The 12,139-nt window shown below is 41.6% G+C and overlaps 1 protein-coding gene across 1 annotated transcript in view; it reads right to left on the reverse strand.

The window, feature by feature from the left end:
• Nucleotides 1-3,225: 3,225 nt before the first annotated feature.
• Nucleotides 3,226-12,139, reverse strand: part of eif2d (eukaryotic translation initiation factor 2D) — a 55,711-nt gene continuing 46,797 nt past the window's right edge. Inside the window, exons 14-15 of the mRNA XM_014412794.3 lie at nt 3,506-3,680; nt 3,226-3,419 (exon numbers count right to left, since the gene is read on the reverse strand). Of these exons, the coding sequence (XP_014268280.2) occupies nt 3,349-3,419; nt 3,506-3,680 (246 nt within the window). The 3' untranslated portion in view covers nt 3,226-3,348. The remainder of the gene's footprint in view (nt 3,420-3,505; nt 3,681-12,139) is intronic.

Consider the following 12,139-nt stretch of genomic DNA (forward strand, 5'->3'; position numbering starts at 1 on the left):
AATCATGAAAATGTGCTGTTCCAGTGTTCAGTTCAAAAGATTTATGACTTAAAAGCGCCTGATATAACCAGCAGGGAGGAATATTTGCCCCAGCCTTATAAGCAAAGCTCTGGATTGTTTTGCAAAATCCTTAACAACAGCGTGTCTGTGGATAAACCATCGCTAAGATGTTATTTTGCAACTATACTTTTGTTGTTAAAATATTACTCCAACCAAGTGCTGTAAGGTTTTTATATCTTTAGTAGTGTGTCACACAAACAGCAAATATTGTCAAAAAAGTATGAAATCTTTGGGGGTGCTTTGATTCATTTTGAACACCCCCAGAATGGTGAAGTGCCCCCAAAATGGTCTAAAAGCGCCCCTGGCCTCTGCTTTTTTGATATATCTCTTCAGCACAGTGGCCAGAGCCGTGAGCTTTTGTTTGGCAGTTTCTAGACTCTCATACAGACATCTGGTTCTACCTCTTTTTCGTCTTTTTTCGAGCTGTCTCTCATGATGCCCTTTTGCACCCCACTTAACGGACTAACATCATTCCAGGCTTCCAGCCTTCTTCTCCAAGGGAGGCAACAGATGTTGAATTGGCTTCGCTGCTGGATATGTATTATATACATATAAATCCAGCAGAGGAATCAATTGAACATCTGTTGGGTAGGAAATGTTAGAGTAATACAAAGGAAAAGCACAGGGCTACTCGGTGTGAAGATGAGTGGGTTGCAAGTTTGAATTTCTATCAAGAATTTCCTCCACAGTGCTCGCCACACCCTTACCCTAAGTGAGTTCATTCACCTGCACACACAACATTCATACTGACGGAGTTCTACATTTTTTATTACAACGTTTTAGATGTCACAATTTGGACAAAAACATACATTTCTATAGCAAGACTTTCCTCAGTATCAATTTTAATGTGAACTGTATTGTACCAGCAGGAAAACATGTGGTTGTGGAGAAACTGACTCATCAGTAGAGGGAGCTCTGACTCTGACAGGTGAAATCAGGGCATGACTTGGATTTTTTACGTTTTTTTCTTGGCATTAAAAAAAGGTATTCCACAGTTGGATTAATAGAAAAAAACCCATATGGTCACACAAAACCCCAGCAAAGACATCGAGCCTGCCCTGAAACCATTTCTTGGTAATTACAACTATTAAACTTGAATTAGGGATAATGGTATTTATGAGGTTTTGGCAAGATATTATTAAAAGCAGATTCAGAATAACTTTGGTGGAAAGTAATTTAATGCTATATCTACAACTTCATTTTTATTAATTACACTTCTGATCCTTGTACTTACCAGTGAGCGTTGTTGATAAGCATGTCCATCTGTTTATAACCACAGTGTATCCCCCTTCTAATGGCTGCCTCCAACAGGATGACTCTGTGTCCCGAAGCCAGACTTGTAAACATTTAAAAAGGTCTTGAGCAATAGTTCTGAAATTTTTTGAAGTTTTTATTTGGAAATTCAATTCTTCTTTTTTCTTTCACTAAATTGGTCTTCTACCTGATCATTTTCATAATAAACTTTTTTTTCTTTTGTTAAGCCACTTAACCTTGACCTGTGAATCATTCAAACATAAAAAGATACCTAACTTCACAGGTGCAGGGACGAACCAGTGTTGTGCCTTTACATAACAGAGAGCTTAGAGACAAACCCTTTTTAAATTGCATCTGTAGGTACTGTTTCATAATAGCCTGTCATAAAAACACATCATTTGTTCCCATTTCTTTAGTTCATTCCATAAAAATAATGATATAAAATAATATTGTTAGCCAAAAACTTAAAAGCATTTCTCAGCATGGCACATCGTACAAAGAAAACAAAAACCAAAAATTGAGAAGTGGAAGGAAAGCCTAAACAGGAGAAGGAGAAAAAATTAGTGGCAACTGGACTTATGGGGTAAATTTTTAATTCAAATCATCGTCAGTGGTGTTGGAGAGCTTGTCAAAATTAATGGAATTATGAATGCAGAAAAGCACAGTCAGAATTTGATCCACCATACAAAACCATCTGGGGAAGTATATCTGATTGGCAACAGCTTTATTTTTCAGTATGACAATGATCCCAAACACACTGAAAGTTCAGTAAAAGCATGCCTGGATAGAAAAAACAGATAGTGACAGTCCCCAGAGCCTTGACCTCAATATTACTAAAGCAGTGTGCGATCATCTTGACTGACAATGGAACAAATGGCAGCCAACATCAAAAGAAAAGCTTTGAATCTTATTCAGGAATCCTGGGGAAATATTCCTGAAGGCTTCCTAAGAAATTACAAGAAATCTTGAGAGCTCAGACTGTGTTTAAGAATAAAGGTAGTCATACCAAATATTGACTGTCAAGCGTGTTAGAATTCTTCATTCTTTGTTTTTGCTTTAAATGTTGTAGAGTATTTCTATCTATTCTTGCACCTATTCCCCATTTGCACAATCCTGCATACGTAAGTCCTTGGCCACCTGCTTAACAGCTTCAAGGTTATTTCTTGAAACAGCTATGTTGATGATTCACAGCTGTACTTTCCCGTTAAGCCACAACCACAAGAGCCTCTACGATTCTACTCAGCTAGTACAATTCAATATAAAATTCTTTGCTTCAAATGATGGTGTTACTTTTGATCAAGATCTCCAAAGTCATCCAGCGTTGCTCTTTTCATCTAACAAAGAAAATCAAACACATCTCTCTTAGTCTGCCATCGATTAGTCCAGAAAGCAGCAGCAGGGATTTAAATAAAGGTGTTTAACTAGTTTAACCTACTTTATTAGTGTGTTTAATTCCAATGCCTGTATGCACAAGATTAAAAAAGCGACTGAGTCTCGCGCAGATTACTTTAATAAACAAAAACCTTGACTATGGCAAGAATAATCACTGTTGATGCTGTGCTTTTAAGTTTGGGTGATATTAAATTACAAATAAACTAGAAATAAATCAGTTTAAAGCAGGTGTTTTTTGTTTCCTTTTGTACAGTCCAGCTGAATATATGACACTTTAATGGTGTGCCTGCTGACAAAACTGCATACAGTCAGCTGTTAGGACACATTTGCCGACAGAGATGTTTCTCAGTACGTCTAAAGCTAAGGAAATTGTTTCCTCTCAATGTTCTTTGTTGCCATCAGAATCCAATTACCTTAAAGTGAAAAACATATTGGTCGTTTTGTCCGACCCCATCATCAACTTTAACCTGAAATACATTTGGGAGCCACAGCAGAACAATAATGAGAACTTCATTCATCCACCTTTAGCATTTGACACCAGATCAGCTTTATTTAAAGGACAGTGAAGAGTTTATTGTAATTCTGTTTACACACAATAAAACAGTTAAACACTTCAAAGTGCTGGTACAATTTGTTGAAATACTATTTTTTCTTGCCACCCTTTGGAGCTTTTTCTAATCCTTGAATGTATTTCCGAGGAATTTGATAATGATCTGAAAGGAGAATAATAGACAAAATGACTTTATTTGTGCAGATGAAGGAATTATGATAAAATACTGAATTCCCTAAAGGTCCATACCCAGCAGCAATTTGCCAACTTGTTGAATCTGGTTTCCTTGGATCTGGACCAAGACTTTGTCCTTGGCTCCGGGGACAGGCTGCAAGACAGAGCTGGCCTGAACTCTATGCTGCAAAACACTGGCGACAACTGCAGGATCCAACCCGTACACTTCCAGGTTCTTCATCAAAGTCACCTACAGGTTGCATATATAAAACAACTAATTAAAATATTTAATCATTCATGTTAACTAGTGAGGTCATTACTATATACAATCTGTATAAATGGAGGGCACTGACAAGTTTATTTTTCAAAACGTAAGATGCACCTATAATATATCATTCATTACTAGATTAAAAAACAAAAACATATACATGATGTGTCTCCAATGACAGCGATCTTGGCTGGGGTGTGGGGATACCACTTTTTTTAAGAATGAAATATCTATTAGCTGGATTGACTGGAAGTTTTGCACAAAGATTTATAGCTCCCATTTTGCTCATTGTTAGGAAAAGAAGGATTACAAAGTTTAGAAAAATTAAGAGACACCTATGGTTTGGAAAACCAAGATTTTTTCAGATATCTCCAAGTCAGGTCCTATTTCAATAGTAATATAAAAACTACAGAAGAACATAGTGAAGGCCTAGTCCCCGTTATAAAAGAAGCTTATAAAGGTCAGATTAAAAATAAATTGATTGCTAAACTCTATCGGAACCTACAATCACTTAAGGATCAATCAACCAATTATATTAAAATTAAATGGGAGACGGAGGCTAAAATCAACATATCAGTGGACAGTTGGTTAAATATATGTAGAACACAGATGGAAACTACTAGTTCAGGTTATTGGAGGGAATTCACATGTAAAATTTTAGGTTTAGGTTTATTAGGTTTTTTATAACACCCAAAATAAAATACAAACAAAAAGGTAAACTGACAGATGGACAATGCTGGAGAAACTGTGGGGAAAACATGGCAGATCATTTTCATATATTTTGGAAATGCCCAATAATCCAACCATACTGGAGTGAAGTGGTCGAATCAATTTACTTGGTGACTGGTCTCAAATTAAATTTGGATTTCTGTACTGTGTATTTGGGCAATATCCCATCAGCAGCCTCCTTAAGGGACAAAGCGCTTAACAGGAGGTGGCTGGAGAAAGAGCCCCCAACAAAGAAAGATTGGATAGGAATAATGGAGGACATATATAGAATGGAAAAACTTACTTTTTTAACCTCAAAATGGACCAATTTCATAAAAACTGGAGGAAGTGGGAGAGATTTGTTGAAGGTGGTAATGTGGGAAGTAGTAATATATCTGTATATTCACACCTAGCCACACTCTGTAACAGTTAGACAGAGGCGGTTGCAGTTAGCCTCCCAACAGTCTGCAAAAGAAGTCATGAAGCAAACAAAAGAGGCTCCCTTATCAAGAGTATCCCAGCCCAAAGGTGTTTCTTCACAAACAGTTAATTCCATTATCTTATCTCATCAAGTATCTACCAGTCTGCAACAGTTAGACTCGATGATTACACATAGATGATTTAACTACATTAGGGGCCAACTGTAGTTCCATACTTTCCACATTTTTTAATTACAAACAAACAAACAGTTAATTCCATTATCTTATCCTATCATGTCAGAGGCCATGTCCAACAGAGTCTCCAAAGACTTTCCACCTTTCTTCCTTACATCCTGCTCTTTTATCTCTACATCTCATAGGTCAACTGAAAGTAGCCCCGCCTATATAAAAACACCCTAATCAGACACCCTGCATTCTTCCACACTACTTCACAACGGGCCCTTGAGAGCATAACACTTCGTTCATCAGCGCGGTCAGCAAACCTAACAGCGTTCTTTTTAACATGGACAACATATATGGTAAGTAAAACAAGACTATTAATGGATTCTTAAATGTATACCCCAGTATATCATAAAATATTCAAACTGTTTTCTTTTTCTAAACAAAAGCCTGATTTTTAGGAGATTGGCACAACGGGGCACCACACGTGTCACTTACAGAAGGTCTGTGTTTCTTCTTTTTTAAAAACAGTCATCGTAGAGTACGCTTGGGGAGTGTGATCATGTGTACAACGTCTCTTTATGTCTGTCTCCACGCTGGTTGAGTGTGGAGTAAGTGCATATGAGAGCATGAGGGTGGGAATGGATGTTTGTATATGTGTGTGCCTGTATGTCTGTGTCTATATGTCAGGTTGGGTGTCAGGCGCCACCTCTCTGGGGACATCTCAGGCCCTCCAAGGTTTGGAGGCCTATCTCCCCCTACCACCACTTCCCCTGCCAGTGGCGGACCCCCTCAGACATCGGTGCGTTGGTGGTTCTTTGTGTCCGGGGATGGGCGTCCAGGTACACACCGGCTCACTCCTTGGCGGCCGCTTATCGGGGCCTGGAGCCTGGGGCTCGCTCGGGCCACTTTGGAGGTGGGGTGCCCCCGGCCTCTCGGCCTGGGGCTCGGTCACTCAGGCGCAGCTGGCTGCCGGCGGAGCTCACGGGCGCGTCACTGCAACTCCCCCTGGCTTCTGCTCCGCGGCTGCTGAGTGAGCCCTCATCTGGGACTCTCCTCAGCTCTTTCCGGGACAGTGGCGCGGCTGCCCCTCTGTTGGTCTTCCTTGGTCTCTTGTGTTCTGGGGGCCTCTGGATGTCTGGAGTTTTGATCTCCTCCACACCTGCTTCACGCCCTGGAGGACGGGGCTGTGGCCCCCCCACACCCTCTAGCAGATTATTACATGAAGGAACCTTTTAAAAAACAAAAAACAAGCGCGTCCATGCTCACAGGTGTACACACGGGTGATCACACCCACAAACTACACCCTTTTTGGCTCCTACCTCAAAGCACACTGTGTTCTGTTGATCTTATGTGCTGCACAATAATGTTTAACATTTAGTATTTACTGTCATATTCCCATATATCATTGTGATGTTGTTTATTCTATTACTCTTGTTCTCTTCTGCTTGCTTTCTTTTTTCTTTCTCAGCAGGTGATCCAGGTGATTGATATATGCATTTTTTTTCTCTGCCCGTTCTGTTGGTTTTTGTCTTTTGCCCTTCTCCCCCGTCCCTCTTCTCAGCTGTTTCTCTTTCCCTCTTTCTTTCTCCCCTTCTTTCCCCCAGTCAAGTCTGTCCCGTATTCAGTAAGTGAAAATAAAATAAACAATAAAAGGTGAATCAAATGGACCATTACGGCAAGGCTGGGATGGTCAGTTTGGTAAAGTAAATCCGTTGGGCATCTTTCTTTGCCTTTAGACAACAATTCTGATGGCAAAAGAGCCAAACGGGACAGGCCAAAAAAAAAAAAAAAAAAAAAAAAACAGTCATCAGTCAACAGTCAACAGTCAAACAGTCTGTGCCTCATTGTTTTAGAAGCAATCTTACCTGTTTCTCACATAGTAACATTTAAATGTATATTTCTCTTTGTTTCTACAGGATCACAAAGCTATATTGGGCAAACTACACCTCTAAAAAACACAAGGTAAATACGGTGTTACACATGTTTTAAATATATGCGTGTTTGTTTAAACCTTGTATTAACTGGGCTTATCCCCTGGGCACAGGGTCAATAAGTTGTCCAGAAAAACCTACAGAAGCGGGTGCAATAAGACCAAGCCATACGCTAGGTATGTATACAAGTCTCTATACATGACACTCAATTTAAAGGAAGAAAGGTTTTAAATATTTACAAATGTTCTAATACACCAGGCCTGAGACAGAGTACGCAGCGTGTCAAGAACCGGGGCCATCCGGAATAACGCAGAACAATGTGTGAGTATAGGCAAAAATAAATCAAAAGAGCCAAACACATCCTGTTTTTGAAATGATACACCATGTATATATATTTGTTTCTAACACCCTTCTATCTCCACAGTGATCACACAACCCCTTACCACTATGAACCCCATGAAGACCCCTTGATGTTTTTGGAATATTTACGCGATATCGAACTCCCAGAACAACAACAACCAGAAAACCCACAACCTTTGGGCAACAACAGTGACTCGGAAGCAATCTTCATCACAGGACCACACATACCAGTGAGTGAGTGTCTGCCTAGTGATTTCAGCAATGTTTTTGAGTACAGTCTATCAGATTTTAATATAAATGACATACCCACCATGCCAGAACGTCTCAGAAACAACAACAGTGATTCAGACATTGGTTTTGAAGAATGTTGCATAACAGACTCGCAAATATCACAGGCATATGACGCATACTTAAATGCAGCAGCAAACACCTCTACTTTTGAACAGAGCCATTATGCTTCAAAAAATGATATATTATCTTTGATAGATGCTAAACTAAGTCAACATCAACAAACAGTACAGAGGGATGTTCAAGAAATAGCAGCTAAACTCATGCAAGAAATAGCAGCTAAACTTAACGAACATAAACAAGCAGTACAAGTGAACTTGCAAGAAATAGCGGCTATAGTCAACCAACATCAAGAAGCAGTACCGGGGAACTTGCAAGAAATAGCGGGAGTTTTAACTAGTATCCACCAGACAATAAACAATACCTCGGGTGTATTACGTCTCATAAATACCACCATTCTACACTCAACAAAAATATAAACGCAACACCTTTGTTACTGCTCCCATTCCCCATGGGATGGACGCAGAGACCTAAAATTCATTCCAGATACACAATATAACCATCCCTCCCAAACAGTGGTCACAAATCAGTCCAAATGTGTGGTAGTGGGCACATCTGCTATATTGAGATAATCCATCCCACCTCACAGACAAAAGGCCACCCTGGAATGTGCAGTTTTTTTGCGCTATTGGGGGTCTGGGGACCCAGAACCGGTCAGTATCTGGTGTGACCACCATTTGCCTCATGCAGTGCAACACATCGTTGCATGGAGTCTATCAGATTGTCAATTGTGGCCTGTGGAATGTTGGTCCACTCCACTTCAATGGCTGTGTGAGGTTGTTGGATATTCGTGGGAACTGGTACACGCTTTCGTATACGCCGGTCAAGCACATCCCGAACATGCTCAATGGGTGACATGTCCAGTGAGTATGCTGGCCATGCAAGAACTGGGACATTCTCAGCTGCCATCTGCCCTGAACAATGTGAACCATGATTCATCCGTGAAGCGCACACCTCTCCAACGTGCCAGACGCCATCGAATGTGAGCATTTGCCCACACAAGTCTGTTACGGCGACGAGCTGGAGTCAGGTCAAGACCCCGATGAGGACGACGGGCATGCAGTTGAGCGTCCCTGAGACGGTTTCTGACAGTTTGTGCAGAAATTGTTTGGTTGTGCAAACCAATTGTTCCAGCAGCTGTCTGGGTGGCTGGTCTCAGACGATCTTGGAGGTGAACCTGCTGGATGTGGAGGTCCTGGGCTGGTGTGGTTACACGAGGTCTGCGGTTGTGAGGCCGGTTGGATGTGCTGCCATATTCTCTGAAACGCCTGTGGAGACGGCTTATGGTTGAGAAATGAACATTCAATGCACGGGCGACAGATCTGGTTGACATTCCTGCTGTCAGCATTAGGGATGGGTACCGGTGTCCGGTGCCATGATGGTACCGGTTCTGACATAAACGGTAGTAACCAGACCGAAAAGCAGCGCACATTTCGGTGCTTTATTTCGGTGCTTTTTTTTCCTGAGCTGTGATACACTTTAGATTCTAGCCAATCATTTTACGTTTCCGAGGATAGTAGGCGGGGCCAGGTACGTACGTTCTGTTAGAGCAGAGCTACAGATTAAAAATGTCCATGGCGAAGCGGTCAAAAGTCTGGCTGTACTTCATAGCAAAATATGCAAACTCAGCAGCAACAAGTGCTTTAAGCTGATACTGTGATACTGTCAAAGGAGGTAACACCTCAAATCCGATGAAACACCTGGCGACGCATAGCGTTTTTTTTAAAAGCCCAGAAATGCGCCGTATTTGATAGCTTGCTGCGAGACCTCACACCGAGCACATCTACTGCGGGTGGGTTGCCTGTTATGCAACATCCCCCAAAAACACGAAGAGGAGAGTCCTGGCCCCTAGCCCTGCCAGTGTAGCAGAAATGATGACGGATGATGGTGGCAGCAGCCGTTCTTCTCTGCGTGAGTAGCTAATTTACGTTGAGTAGGCTAACCACGTTATTACATTAATGCATGTAAGGTGAACTAGCAAACATCATCATAGCTACATGCGGCTGTCCTCTTGTTTGATGGCAGATACTCCCTTCACCCTGGCTAAAAAGGCTAAAATGACCAAAGAAAAAGTGGAAAACAGTTAAACATGAGAGGTTTAGGACAAAGTTTGTGTTTTTTTTCCATTGTTTAAGCACTGCTTCCAGCCAAGAGTGATACCATATATGCCCCATAGCTGCAGAAAAGGCTAACATTGTTATATTTTTACAAAAAACAGCTGAACATGAGAGGTTTTTGGACCAATTTTGTGTTCTCCATTCTTTAAGCACCGGTTTGAGCACCGGCACCGTTTCAAAAGTACCGATTTGGCACCGGTATCGGATAAAACCTAAACGATACCCATCCCTAGTCAGCATGCCAATTGCACGCTCCCTTCATTGCTTGTGGCATCTGTGGCATTTTGCTGTGAGACAAAACTGCACATTCCAGGGTGGCCTTTTGTTGTGGGCAGTATAAGGTACACCTGTGCACTACTCATGATGTCAGATCTGCATCCTGATGTGGCACACCTGTGAGGTGGGATGGATTATCTCAATATAGCAGATGTGCCCACTACCACACATTTGGACTGATTTGTGACCACTGTTTGGGAGGGATGGTTATATTGTGTATCTGGAATGAATTTTAGGTCTCTACGTCCATCCCATGGGGAATGGGAGCAAAAACAAAAGTGTTGCGTTTATATTTTTGTTGAGTGTAAATAGGTGACTTAAAATCCACACCATGGATCCACCCCGTAAATTATTCAAACACAATGATGGTACCTCCAATCAAGCTAAATGGTTTGACTTTGACGCTTTTAACCATGCGGCTGCACAATTAGTAAGCAATTGTCAAGTCTTGCATGCAACACTTAATAGTCTCGCTGCAGCATGTAGCGGTGTGTCTAATGAGCCCGCCTGTCCAACTCATTCTGAACCCGTTGCTGATGATGCTGTTGATCAACCAGCCGAAACACATTCGGATTTGCCTGTAGCCACTGGTGTTACTGTTGCAGGGACTGTTGTTACTCAAGCTGCCGCCGATTGCCTTATTACCGGAGCTTCTGTCACACCTGATAGGGTCTGTGCACCTAGCGCACATGCTCATCTGGCTGCTGACACTACTGCAGATACTGAGGCTGCTGTTGTTGAGACATCACCACACAGCCCCTCAAACAATGGAAATACCTTAAGTGTTATCCATTCACAAACAGGTGCTGCAGCTGTCGGACCCCTTGTTCAGTCTGGGTCTGGCAGTCACAGTCAGCTTAGCATCAGAGAGATACCTAATTTCAACGCCCGAGAACTGCGCGAGCGCCTTGATTTTAGGGACATAAGTCTCGATGATCCAGAACAAGTGCCAGAAAGAGTTAGAAGTTGCTTAGCTAATGTGATAGATAGAGCAGTGGCTGGATCTCAGCAGGCTTGTGTTCTAAATGTGGTCCTACGTGGGCCCTCACTGGCTTCTGATGTTCAAGCTGTTTTAAATCCTGATAATCAGTATGATCCTGACCTGTTTCTCGAACAAATAGCACAAGTTATGCAAAGTAACGATGAATCTATCAGTGATGATGAATTAGAGTTTATTGTCACGGTTGCACAAAACAGTAGCGGTGGGGCTCGCTTAAAACTGGCAAACATTCCTTATGATGAGATTCTCTCAAAGAAGGGTAAACATTTGTACACACCAAACAACACGCACAACAATTTGTGCTTTTCACTGTGCATAGCCCATTCATTAAACCCAACATCCCCTGAGCATGAAAAACATGCTACTGCTAAACAGTTACATGCTCAAGTAGGTCTATGCGACACACAGACAGTATCATTCTCTGATGTCTGCAAATTTGAGAAGCACCTAAACATTAAGATAGTAATCTATTATCACGTAAACGTCAGCTTAGTTTCTTCACACATGATGAGCCAAATCCAAACACTGTAATGCTGTACCTACACAATGAACACTATCACCTGATTGAAAAGCCAGCAGCTTTTCTCGGGGCATCCTATGTGTGTAATTTTTGTTACAATACATATGAATCACCGCTCTATCACAGCTGTAAACATAGATGCAACGTATGTTTCACACTCTGTCACCACCACAGTGGTACCACAGTGAAATGCAGTGACTGTAACCGCGTCTGCAAATCACAACACTGTTACCAACAACACAAATTACCAGAAATAAAACACAACATGGTCCCGTGTGGCAATATGAAGCATTGCATGAGTTGCGGTGTCACATATAAAGAATCAAAAAAATCACCACACAGATGTGTCCAGCCTAAATGCGAGCACTGCCGCGAGCCTAAATTAGCAGGGGACTCTGAGCATCAGTGTTTCATACAGCCCGTTGAACAACAGAAACCTTGTGATAAATATATTTTATATGATTTTGAGACACGGTATCACAACGGCAAACATGAGGCCAACTTTGTGTGTGCGTCTGATCTGAAGGGCAACAAGTTCACATTTAATACATTAAAATGTGTGGAGGCGTTTGTGCAGCA

Source organism: Maylandia zebra, linkage group LG20 (assembly GCF_041146795.1).
Source record: "Maylandia zebra isolate NMK-2024a linkage group LG20, Mzebra_GT3a, whole genome shotgun sequence".
Lineage (NCBI taxonomy): Eukaryota > Metazoa > Chordata > Actinopteri > Cichliformes > Cichlidae > Maylandia > Maylandia zebra.